General features: G+C 39.8%; 1 protein-coding gene across 1 annotated transcript in view; it reads left to right on the top strand.

Annotated features, from left to right (window-relative positions):
- tmtc2b (transmembrane O-mannosyltransferase targeting cadherins 2b) overlaps window positions 1–13,668 on the top strand; it is a 62,135-nt gene that overhangs the window by 42,609 nt on the left and 5,858 nt on the right. Inside the window, exons 5-10 of the mRNA XM_085915047.1 lie at window positions 1,121–1,206; window positions 2,302–2,486; window positions 3,556–3,634; window positions 6,561–6,682; window positions 10,450–10,531; window positions 11,234–11,348. Coding sequence (XP_085771173.1) covers window positions 1,121–1,206; window positions 2,302–2,486; window positions 3,556–3,634; window positions 6,561–6,682; window positions 10,450–10,531; window positions 11,234–11,348 — 669 coding nt within the window. The remainder of the gene's footprint in view (window positions 1–1,120; window positions 1,207–2,301; window positions 2,487–3,555; window positions 3,635–6,560; window positions 6,683–10,449; window positions 10,532–11,233; window positions 11,349–13,668) is intronic.

The following is a 13,668-nucleotide window of genomic DNA, read 5'->3' as shown; positions in this document are numbered from 1 at the left end:
TAAAATCACCCCAAAAGATGACGGTTTTTACGTCTTACAGTATGTTCTTACAAGAATTCAGATGGAATTTACGAGTTGAATATATTAGTGTCATGATTTTCAAACAATGAGTGTCACTCACTATATTCCCTACCAAATCCACTGCACTTTATAGTGAAATGTTGTGAATTCTTTTCTGTACAAAATACCAGTTAATTATCTTGTGAAAGCATATCCAATCATTGATTCTATGTCTGCTCGATCAAATGGCAGCACCCGCCTCCTAACAAGTTCCATTGATCACAAGACTATTCTCATAGGAGGCTTCCTCCCACCTCAGTATATTCCCAGTGGAGCTCAATATCTGCCAGCTATAAGTGGTGTGTTGGAGCCTGAGGGAAATCACAGAACACCCACACCCAATAATGACCGACTGTAGTGTTCTGTGGTTTTCTAAGATCTACAGATGAAGAACCTTCTAAATATATTGTGCAAATCTGGCTAAGAATGCTGATAGAGAAATCTGATTTTTGCAACTATTGTGTAATGAATTCCCCTGAGTCAGGATTGAAAATATCCTTATTACAAATTAACAAACAGAATTTAGAATTTCCTGTGTGGAATTACCCCTGAGCAGGTTTTGATTATTTTCTTTAAATTTGTTGCCCTAGAATAAAAAATGGTTATGTTCTGTCATTCTATTTGCACCACGAAGTGACCAGGGATGTCAGCGTTAATGTGATCTTTAAGAGCACTGAAGGTTGCGTGGAGCTGATTGTTGTTGAATCATATCTTGAAGCAACTAGTGATGGGTATAAGCAATGCTTACTCATTATGTGACTGTACTTTACAGTCCAAGGAAGTACAATATGACCTGAACCCCAATCACTGTTATGCAGTGGTCACCCATCTCTGATGTGGATGGAAAAAGCAAACACAAATACTGCGCTTAATCTTTTCAGAGTTCACGTTCAACTGTGATCTAAGTTAGTTCTGGAATAAAAACACAGCGGCAAACCTGCTGACATGCTCTTTTTTTTTTCTTCTTTAACTGCTTGTATCCTCTACCTATTATTGTGTTCTTTGAAAACATCTCCACCTTAAGGGTTTCTTGCAATGTATTGTCATTTTGATGTTGCAGTGGTTTGCTGCTGCAGGAGAGCAACAAGTTCTCAGAGGCGCTTCACTACTATAAGCTGGCTATTGGGAGCCGGCCAACTCTGGCCTGTAAGTACAGCTTCTCCGGGTATTGACAATCTGCAGCGCTTGGTTGTGGCTGCACTGTGTCCAGGCAACAGTGAAGGCAGGCTGCGGTTATGTGAGGCCAGTGGAATGGGAGGCAAAGGGCAGCAGGCCTACAGCTGGTGCTTTCAATTGAACAAGCAAACACATGATGTCATCTATGATTAATTCTGTAAGGAAGTTCTTTTCTGTGCTTGACTTGGTTTGGATTTGTTTTCTCCACCGTTTGACTAGTTTGTCTGAAATTTGATTTCCCACAAGGTGTTCAGCAGCCAGGCTCACTTTGTCATGATTACAAATGACTCCCAGTTTTACCAGAATATATTAGCTCCCAATTGTTCTATGATAGATAAACAGGGAGTCTGTTCCTACTGCCCTGATGTAATTAAAGATCTAATCACGATCGCAGTTGGACTAGAACATTTCAATTCGGTGTGCAATTATCCAATCAATTTGCTGATAACAGAGGTAATGAATTAGCCAGAGCAGCTGACATATTGAAGGCAAGAGAATTGTATTGCCTTTTCTCGTTAACGCCATTGCTCAATGCGTAATAACAAAAGAGGTAGTGTAAAAATGCCCCAATTTTTATTGGGCTCTCGTTTGCAGTTTTCTGTCACAGGCCTGCTTCACTTATTTGACACAATGATTAAAATGATGTTGAATTTCCCAGACAGAATAAAAATAGGAAAGGTTGTTTTAATCAACCATGCAGCCAAATCCAATTAGTGTATTGTATTCCAAATACCATAGGACCCTTTTATAGGTCAACCATAAAGATAACAAAACAGTTTTTTTTTTTTATTCAAAGTAAGGTGTTTTATAAAGTCTGTGCATTTTGTATACCATAGCTTCATTTTCATACAAAAACAACAAAAGCAATTTCATACTGCAAAGAAAGTTGCAAGATTCTTAGATGCTGTCAGAATACATGAATGTGTATCAACAATCTTGTAACACAACACAGAGGGAGACCGTTGGAAAATTGCACTAATTAGCACCTCTTTAGTCACTCGTTCATCTTATAATGCAAATGAACACATTTTGTGCTTTCTTTTCCTCTTTTTTTTCCCCATACAGCCGCCTACTTGAATACAGGCATCATCCTGATGAATCAGGGTCGCCTGGAGGAGTCTAAGCGCACTTTTCTAACCTGCGCTGACATTCCAGACGAGAATTTGAAGGACCCTCACGCCCACAAGAGCTCGGTCACCAGCTGCCTGTACAACTTGGGGAAGCAGCTTCATGAGCAGGGACAACAAGAGGTGAAGCTAGTTCTGTTTTTTGCAGTCAAGCACATTACATCGACTTGTCCAATACCCAAAATGCATTACAAATGATATATCTACAGTACACGGTTATTATTCTGGTAAATGCTTACAAAGGTGGCTTCTATTATTGATTTGTATCAAAGGTCTTCCTTTATATTTTTGTTTAGAGTCTAAACAAAAATAAAATAAACTTTAGACCTTATTAACATATACTGTATGTTTCCGGCTGATAAAAATGCATATATATTACAATAATATGATTTGTTATGTATTGTATTGTTTCAGTGATGTCTTTCTGTTAAGTGCATACTATAACAATAAACCCCGTGTTGACCCCCAACTCATAAATAGCATCCCACTCTGATAATGGAACAAAGCCTCATCAACATATATAATATATAAAGCATTAAATTTGCTCAAACAATTAGGCACAAAGCATTTGTTAATATATTTATGTAATTCTTCAGGGGAATAAAAAGAAAGAGTTTGCGGGAAATCAAATGTAGGCAGTAGCTAAAGTGGCCCCTGAGGGGGGCTTGTGTTCTGTACATATTTTCTATAATTGCCTTTGTCAAAGGGTATGTTCTGAGCAGATAAACCTTAGGCTGTTTTGAAGCACTCCATTTGGTTTCAACCCCCTGAAGACTTGTGTAGCTGTGGTTTCAATTCTGCACATTACCACTGTACAGAAACAATTGCGCTGATGGTTGAGTTGGGAATTTGGCAGGAGTCCCTGCAGATTTCATTTCACTCGAGATAGTGTGATGGCTGTAACCTGACCTCTTGACCACGGCATTAGCTTCAGCAGTAAACTGGTTCCAGATCCTTTGACCATTTAATTTGAGAGGTGAATCGCTGCCCCCATACACAGAATGTGAAACCACACTCCGGTCGTCTTAATAGCCGTGACATTGTGGACAGACCCTTCCTTCCTCCTCAGCTCTGTATCAACCAGCCTCCAAGCAACCCCCCAATTCCACGCTTTGTATTGACGCCAGGCGACCCAAGCACCAGTCTAAGGCAAACATCCCACCTTCTTTTCTCTTGTGTGTGTCATTCATAGGAGGCCCTCTCCATCTTTAAACAAGCAATACAGAAGATGCCAAGGCAATTTGCACCGCAGAGCCTCTACAACATGATGGGTAAGAACTGCTTTTTGTTTCAACACTGAAAGCATCGCAGCTGTTGTTTTTCAATGCGGGGGAAAGAACACTGCGGAAACAAGGCTATGAGGTTATATTTGGGAGGATTCCACTCGGCTATAACTCTTAAAGTACCTTTTTTTGAATTATTATTATTGTAGTGGAGCCTTGAAAGTTGATTTCAAATTTTGGTTTACCAAAGTGACGGGGGAAAATATAATATAATAAGTCACACCAAACATGAGTTGAGCCAACAGCTGTCAAGCATGCGATTCCATAAATCAGCATAATGTGTCAGACCTGGGTATAACTTGGCCTAGTTTAATTGTTAGTATCTTGCTACTAATTTGCTCACGTTCAAGTTACACCGATTCTGAAACATCCGCAATTCATCACCTGGAAATCTGTGCACAACCCTCAAAGAGGCTTGACTCGTTCAGTTCTTAGGGGTACCCTGATTTCCGGATTGTAGAGTTTTCATGAGACGTGACTTCCATTTAGGAAACATTTCACACTTTGAAATAGTCTATTCGGAAGTTACCAAACATCGCCAGTGACGTGTGCACTGCTCATCTACAGTACGTTGAAGCGGCATGTGTTTTCACATTCAGTTTTTAGTCAAAATAATTGTTTCCCAATACTGTGCTCATGGCTAAATCTATGTTCGGACACTTTATGGTTATTGGGCAGTCAGTGACGATTTCAGCAATGTGTGCCCATGACCAAACCCTTGCACAGAGTTAACCCGGTCAATTACTGACTGCCTTTGACTGTGGGAGCAGCTGAAATGAATAAGAACATACAACATGACGTTTCAGCCTCATGGTGCAAAAAAGTTCTGCACAGAAGTTGAATGATTTCAACTCCAGAAGCAAGCCACGTCGTTAGCTTACAGCTGTAGAGCAGATGCTCGGTTGCTCCTTCTCCCTTTTTTCCTCTCTTCCTGCCTCCCCCTTCTTCCTCTATCATAAGGCCACTTCTCATCATCTGCAAGCCAGACTTGGTAGTGCCACTGCTTCATTTATTTGTTGGCGAGATGCAATTTGACAGAGCCACTAAGATGTCAAAATGTCGACGAAAGCTCAATTTGCCATGAAGCAGCAATTTTGTAACAGGGCCTTCAATATTTTCTTTTCTGCACTTTACTTTTGTGTCACCCCAGATCTGAATTTGCACAACTGGCGCACTTGCTCGTAACTATTTTCACGTTTATTCCCTGTCCTGTCACTGAGCAGCCCCTTTCATCACATGCACTGTGCTGGGCCTACTCCAATGCTCTCTGGCGAGCTGAGGAATTTTCCAGTCCAAGGCTGGTTTAGATGCTATGTTACATCTTGGTGTGCACTGATGGTTTTGTTAGATATGTGGAATGTTAAAAACATTCAAGTGGTTTAGAAAATGGATGAGTGGATTTTATAGCATTAATGAGTTTGCTTAGCTACTCATGATATTGTGATTATTGTCTCAGCTTATCTTGTCTACTATTGTTACAATGCCGAGATTTAACGTTTGACATCCTGACCACTAATACTGAGATAACTTGCAGAATGGAGCATTGAAGCTCAGGGATGTAATGTAATTATTAATTGTAACATGAGGGACTAAATTGACTATTGATTCTAATAAAGTGAAATTGTAACAAAAACAAATTCCAATTTACTGTGTCAGCATTTATCGATTGTTAGAAACCCAGATTGTTTGGAAATTTGTGGCCATCAACGTTTAATGCATTGTTTTTTTGTTTGATGGTGTGAACGGTCGTTGAACGCAGCCCAGGTAGCTCGCGGAATACGAGATGAACCACAAAGTTTGAGTGTCTTGCCAACAATAAGAATAAAACGAAAAAGAATAAAATAACAATAAAAATATTCAATCATAAGCACTGTATGGAATTCAATTTCCACCACATTTAAATGAGAAGGATTGACCCTTTCCTGAGTCACAGATGGACTTGCACTTTATGTGACAGCTGACGCACTGCTTGTTTGCCCTGCCTGACTTATTTATCTTTTCTGATTAAAAGGGTGGCATTACTGTCTTTTAAACAATTGTAACTGCCAGGAAAAGTGAACGTGTCCACGTCATGTGTAGAATCAGCTGTCACATACTAGATAAAAATCTGAGGAATTTTTATTTATCAAGAATGTTATCAGGTATTCCTTAACTCATACTGTAGGTTAGGTCTGCATATTCCTAACACACATTCGATAACTATCATGAGCAAAAAAATAGACCAACTAGAATAAGGGCATAATAATAATTTTGTATGTCATTACATCCTCACACCACCCCAAATGTGACTGTTAATTCAAGAAGTGTGTGTCACCTGTTGCCTATCATACTTTCTTATCAGTGCGAGGATTAGTCGTAATCTCTGCAGAATTAAAGTGTTCCTCTGGTTCCAGTTGTTCCAGAGTGGGTAAGAGCTGAGCAGCTGCATATACAAACCATGTCAAAAGCTCAAGTGAAGTGTTAACACCTGGAATACGCAAAGTCTCCTTCCCTGGATGCATTCTGAGCTGCGTTGTGTAGAGTTACCATGCAATGTTGTCAAATTCTTGGCAATAACGCAGGCGTCACCTGATGGCTTTGGACGAGATGTCATTGTTTTTCCAGGTGTGAGCAGGTTGAGGGTCAGATGTGGTGGTGTCAAATGATGTCTGACACATGAGGCAGGATGAGATAGCGCTTACTATAACACTGTTCAGATCACACACTACACCGTGTTCTAAAACATTTGATCGGTGAGGTTGGATATGAGCGCAGAATTTTGAATCAAGCTTTCACTTTTGCTGACCCAATTGTACCAGATCCGATGTCTCGTGATCAAAAGTTGGAAATCTTTGGCAGCACAAGCGACAGATGTGTGGTTTCTTAACCTTTGACAGCTTGAACCCTGACCTGATCTCTGCCTTTGCCCTCACAGGAGAGGCCTATATGAGACTAAACAAACTGACTGAAGCTGAACACTGGTACCGAGAGTCCCTGCGAGCCAAGCCGGACCACATTCCTGCGCACCTCACCTATGGAAAACTGCTGGCTACAACAGTAAGCTTTCTCCCTCCACTCTTTTGTTTGGCCTTTAAAGCCACGATTATGTTACTTATGAAGGAAATCATGACAAATTGTGCCTCTTGCAAGTGAAGTAATACGCAAAAATAACTGAACACAATACACACAGGGGGGTTCTGCTGACACTTATGCTACAGCGTCAGGGAAGATAAATATTTTCCTGACGCTTTTGCTACACCTTAGTGGATAAATATTTCTCTAGACTGGAATTCTTTTCAAAACCTTTCACTGTCCTCTGTCCTGCTATTATTCATCTGCCTGAAGAATATCTAATAAAATACATGGTTATTTTGGCACAATGTTGTCATTTAGTCCGGTCTAATGTATTAAGCCAGTGACTTTGCAATTTTTCATTCGATATTTTTTGTCACTTTTTGTATTCCTGTACGTCATTTACAACCTCCTCCAGGCCTGTAAAGAAAGGACATAAGTGTGTACTAAAGCCCAGTGCAATGGCATCTGGACTTCTTCTGGAGAACTAAAGACCTCCTGACTCTGTCACTTCTTAATTTTCTTAATCAAACGATTTCATCTGTGAATTAATGTCTTTCTCAATTCTGAACCTTTTAAAACTGATCCCTTTGCTCATTCAAAAAAAAGGCACTCAAGAAGAAACATTCATCTGAAACCAACCCCAATTTTCTATTGGGGGTCTAATAAGTCAGTTTCAATTTTTTATCTATTTTCATTTATTTATTCCATCCACTCATTTATTGTCTGCTGCTTTCATAGTATACAATGTCACGGATTAGCTTCAAGCCCATTCCTGCGCACCAGCAGACAAGACTCTAATTGGTCAATTACAGGACACAAAAGACAAACCAATTGGCACCCGCACGCACTGACCAGATATTGATCACATGCATGCTGCTATGTTTGTTACACCGCTGACTGACCCAAATTCCTGCCATTTGTAACGAAACTGATGTCTTGAGACTTCAGAGTTATTCCACTGTGATCTTAAATAAAAGTCGCGTGTTAAGCAGGCATAAAGTATTTTCTGTGCAAGAGCCCTTCATCATAAATCATATGAGCTCAAGTTGTTTTCTCAAGCACAGTCTCTGGGAATAACACAGAAGAGTGTTATGGTTTGGTGAAGTTTACTCTGGGAAGGCGCTCAGCTACCCGTGACGAGAATCGCATTTTATTTAGGAGACTGTTACTGATTTTAGCTCAAAGTCCAAACCTTAAGGGATGTAATTGTGTAGATTTTGACAGTGATGGATGGAAAAGGAGTTCTAAAGCACATATGATTTTATTAGTGCAATGCCAGCACAGGAGGGAAGTTAATTATTGGGCTTGACCGCTGTGACACGTTTATTCTTAATCAAACATCTTTGAGGCTTTGTACTTACGAGACTGTGTCAGTGTGGGTAAAGGATATAAGACGAGCCCTGCAGCCTGGTCATCTGTCATCGCCCACTTGCACACTCTCCTGTGGCAAAATTACTAGCCAGGAGAATGTTCCAGAGCCATTCCGGATGGTTGAGGTGCAGGGTGGAGATTCTGAGAGATTAAGCTTGGTGGCAGGATCATTAAAGCTTGAGGGAAAGGACAAGAGGTGCAGAACTGGTAGCTGAAGCACAGACGGCGATTGAATTGGAGTTTATTGCTTGTCGGGAAGGAAGAGGGAGATGTAATGAAATCTCAACCGCCTCATTGTGCTAAACACTCCACACCTCCACCTTAGGGATTAGAATGTGTGACAGAATGTTGGCACAAATGGTTGCTAATAGAATTGTTTTTCTCGATATGCTGTCATTTTCAACAGTTAATAAGTCAGGCTTCATCCAAGGGATCCCTTTGCTACTTGTGTGACATTATCCAGAGATTTGAGATGTGAGGCACACACCATTAAGTGCATGTGTGCCAAAAAGCAAGGAAGCAGAGAAGCTCACTGGAATGAAAGATAATAAAGTAGAAATAGGCTATGTATTGTGGTAGTTGAATCTGATTCTCATGTATGTCACTCTTAGGTGTGAATGGTGCAGTCCAAACAGAAAACCCCCAAAACTGTTGACAATTTAAGAATTGTATTGATTTTTTTGTGATGGTGTGAGCCTAAGCAGAGTCTGCACTACATAGAGGCCATTCAGGACATGATTTATTATTCCAGGAAAAAATCTGAAATGCTAACCTAAACCCCCACTGTATATCTTGGGCATATACTACTATTATGGCTAATATAGTAGGTATGATTTGAGATAGCTGTGATTGGTGATAGGCTCCAGTAAGTCGCGACCCTTGTGCGCTTTGGAAGATGAACGGATGGATGAATTTGACGCAGGCCTTTTTATTTACCAAAGTAAACCACTTGTATCTGCATTCACAGTCCACCATCCATCCATTTTCTTACCGCTTATCCTCAACAGTATGAATGCGTCCGTTTTTTGGGGGGTTTTCATCTGTCTGATATACACTGTGCCTTACATTTTTGTCTGTAACTCATTACAGCTGATAAATTATGTCAAGATGTGTCAGAAGTCACATCTTCCATCCACTCTCAACTCCCATTTGTGAGAATGAAAGCTTTATTCTGACTTTGAGAAAATACACGCACACACATATGCCTCCGTTATTATAAAATCATCAGCCTGTCAAAAGGCAGAATGAAACTACCCAGAGATGACCGTCTTCCAATTGGAATGTAAGTTGATTCCTAGGCATATTTACTGGGCAGTATACCTCAAACTGGCTTGATTTTCCACAGCATGAGAGGAAACTAACCACACTTGTATATTTACATTTGAAAATTAATTCATTGAATGTGCAGATCACTTAAAACCATACCGCCGTTCATATGAGACTGGTGGTTGGATGGTGCCACAATGAATATTTCACTATCTAAAACCTATAAAGGCTTTGTGAATGCATTATGCATGTTGGCCTTATTGTCCTTTCAAGTGAACACATTCTAATTATGGCTGCCTTGTTAATACTAAAACAGGCGCTTATAGATGACTGCTGTTTGTGGTTTGTTTGATCAGATGTCTTCTGATGCTTGTGTTGAATGTGTTCACGTCCCAGCTTGCACTTCTATTGGCCAGCTGCTCTGCTTTCTTAACTTTGATTGACAATTCAAAGCCACAAGGGTCTTTTTTTGTGGGTTTGTTTTTAATTGCGTCCTGTTTTGGGAATGGTTTTGTTTTGCATTGGGGTTAATTCACGTTATATACACATCTGGACCTGCCTTGCACATTTGAGTGCTAATTCTCATAGTCACTAGTTTATAGATTGGTTGTCATCAGTCTCTTGCAGTTAATTTTTGACTCATGTTTATCATGGGTCAAAAAGGGGCACCTCTGAGTTCAAGTCCACCAAAATGTGTTTGGGCAACGTGTATTCATACTTAGCCTAAGGAACCCATAAACCTCTCAGTTCAAGGTCAATTTGAATCAATTTTCCATTGTCCCATATAGAAGCTAAGGTACACCCAGCATTCTGTGGTTACATTCCACAAGTGTTAGAAGATAAGATATAAGATATTCCTGGATTTATTTGCCCGTTTGATCGGCCGTATCAAGAGTAACCACACTTACTGTATGTTGACACGACACATGAGCTTGAAGAAACAGCAAGGGTGCATGCGTATTTATTCAGATTTATTGTTAAAGTGAGGCTGCGGTTTAGGGAGACATGTTAAGAATACACAAAGATATTTGGACTGTGCGGTATTATTGGAATGAATAGTTTCATGAGACAATTGAAATAGCGATAATGACACTGTGGTTAATCCGTCTCAGGGGCAGAAATCAGAAGCAGAGAGGTACTTCTTGAAAGCTATCCAACTGGATCCCACAAAGGGCAACTGTTACATGCATTATGGTGAGTAGCCGTTTGTTTTCTTGACTTCATTTGGACTTATCTTGATCCCAGCCTCATATCCTCAAGTAACATACACATATATGCAGTATCTTATGTATTAGTCTTTGTAGTCAGGAAGCCAGTGTGTTGACAGACAGAACAAAATGAACTTAATTTTATTGTCTGTTGATTTATCACTATTGTGGATGTGTTTGTAAAAAATGTAATACTTGTTACTATGTTTACATTTTTGACAGTAAATTCCTGAACATTAACAGTGATATTACAAATAATATTGAATACTGAACAGTAAGCGACTCAATAGCTCAAATGATCAAAAGAACACACGAGATAATGCATTTTTTTTCTACAGGCTTGTGATTAGACAACAAGCTGCAAAATTATAACCACTGACAATGCAATGATGTTCAGTACAAGCATTTACAAAGATATTGTTCTGTTTCAGTCGACCGGATGGGTTATAGCGATATTAAATCAACACTGATTGTTAATGTGCTTGCAGTTTATAGAAGTGTGGAACAGCACAGCATTATACCAATGGCTGTTTCTATTTATTGATGACCTTGTTTAGCTGAAAAATATGACATTTTACATTTGTGTCCTGTTTTGGATCATTAATGTTCTTCCACCTTGTGCCAGTTTTATTTCTCTCAAGAGTTACCTTTTGCATTCTAACAATGCAATTCTCTGTTGGGCCTCCAGGTCAGTTCTTGTTGGAAGAGTCACGCATGCTGGAAGCGGCAGAGATGGCACAGAAGGCAGCACGACTCGACAGCGAGGAGTTTGATGTGGTCTTCAGTGCTGCTCACATGCTCAGGTAAGTTTTGAATTAGAATTCCTTCAGTTTGTGGTATCTCAACTGTGTGCTCTATTGCTTTAGTTGAATGGGATGGCAGTTTGTAAAAGAGGGACGTGTGCCATGTCTGGATAGTTTCGCCTCAGCCAGTACAATTGACTCGACTCCACTTTATAATCGTCTTCTGTGGTCGCATTGCCAGCTGAGCTCAGTGAGCTTTTCAGCTGTATATTTTCATACGAGCTTTCCCACTTTCCCCTGCCACTCTTGCTTTGCGAGAACTGGCTTCCACTCCAAAATCAAAGAGCAACAACCAACTGAGGGGCCTGAAATATGAAGTGTTCGTAGCCCACCAGCTCTCTGTTGTTTTTCTAAATGCAAGCCATACAATTTGATACTGGATACATAAATGAAAGCTTTATTTACTGTGCAAAAAAAAAAAAAAAAAAACACAGAAAAGTTGTATTATTCATGACACACCAGTAGTTGGTTATGTCCTTCTGAATGGAACCTTTTAAATATTCAATGGTTGGTACATTCAGTATGATGAATGGAAATTGGCAAAGAAAGCAACATAACTAAATATAGTAGAAAAGAAGTCAATTTAAACATTGCTAGAGATCTTTTATACATTTATTCAACAATACCAGCAGCAGGGCTCTCATCCAAGATGTCACTCTCCCCAAATACCATATACTGTAATTATTCTACATATGCTTCCTTGGCGATAAACTGCCTAGACACGGTTTTAATCCTACATTTTACCTTACCAAGAATAGTCAAATATTTTATGGCCTTTTTAGGTGGAAATGTATCGGTTGCGCTCTACTATAAAATTTTGATTATGACCCATACACTTTATTGCCTGCACTGCAGTACATTCATGTTCCAATAAATCTAGACTTACTGACTGTATTCTCCCATTCACCGAGTTTGTTCTTCTGTTATATATTTCAAAATAGTTGGTCCTCTGTGTTTACATACTAATTAGTCAATGTTAGATTATAATTTGTGTAAATCCCTAAACCGGATTACTTTGTTTTGAATAGGGAGAGAAAGGGAAGACTCAGTTTGTGTGACTTGTGTACATACAGTAGATGCCCAGTAAGGTGGCAAACTGGAGTGCGTGTGTTGGTTTTGCTTTCGGCTTTACTTTAAATGCTAAATCCATTATCGGTGTTGTTTCACAACCATCTATTCTTTTTATCGTGTATATATTTTATTGTGGCAGCACGGCGGAGCACTGGTTAGCATGTTCGCCTCACAGTTCAGCGGTAAGCGTTCAATTCCACCTCCGGCCCTCCCTGTATAGAGTTTGTATGTTCTCCCCGTGCCTGCGTGGGTTTTGTTCGGGCCTTCCGGTTTTCCTCCCACATCTCGAAAACATGCATGGTAGGCTGAATGAGCATTCCAAATTACCCATAGGTGTGAGTGCAGATGGTTGTTTGTCCCTGTGTGCCCTGCGATTGGTCGGCAACCGGTTCATAATGTCCCCTGCTTACTGCCCGATGACGGCTGGGGTCGGCTCCAGGACACAGGCGGTACAGAAAATGGATGGCTATACTTTATTGTTGAGTGGTCCTATAATATATATTATATATTGGTGCTTACATTGCCCTAGTCTGGTTATGTTTCATTTAGGTTTGAAGGCATTTTTTGTAATGTAAAAGCCATTTCAATCAGACTAAGCCATTAACTGTATTTACTTTAGTTATATGTATGTGACTTCGCTACGAGAGTAGTTTTAAGCAATGGTCAGGTTTTCCTCTTCCTGTCTGGCCTGGTGCCTGACTCCTCTACAGCTCACACGCTTTATGTGTTTGTGTTGGGTGCAGACGTGGAAAGGCCTCTGGTTTTTAAGGGAAGAGACACTTCTCAAAAGGACGCTTACATGTACATGTGTGAATGTCTTTTATTGCACTCTCGTGTGCTTCTGATCATTTAGCTACCAAACTAATAATTGCATGTCTCCTTTCAGCAAGTTCGGAGAATGTTTTTCGCTTTCCCTCTTCTAAATTGCTGCTATTTGGCAGCGTCAGTTTTAAAAAGTAGGCTGTTTAATGTTGTTTAATACATTATGAAGTTCTGTACCTTTCATTTTGTGTGTCAAATTATGTGATATTGTACAATACACTATAATCACAACCAAGAGAAAAAAAATAAAATACACTTGCAATACACATATTTTATGATTTCCTATTCTACACACCTTGTCCGCCATGTCAAATAGCAGCATATCAGAAAAATTACAAGCATATCATGATGTTTGGTATGCCAATCAGAGCGTCTTTTGATTGATCTCATTACTGTAGGTACTCGTACACTTCTGATGATGGAATTT

Source organism: Syngnathus leptorhynchus, chromosome 6, assembly GCF_054491065.1.
Source record: "Syngnathus leptorhynchus isolate UIUO chromosome 6, UIUO_Slep, whole genome shotgun sequence".
NCBI lineage: Eukaryota > Metazoa > Chordata > Actinopteri > Syngnathiformes > Syngnathidae > Syngnathus > Syngnathus leptorhynchus.
The sequence above is the reverse complement of the archived record's forward strand: the minus strand, read 5'-3'. Positions and strand labels throughout refer to the sequence as shown.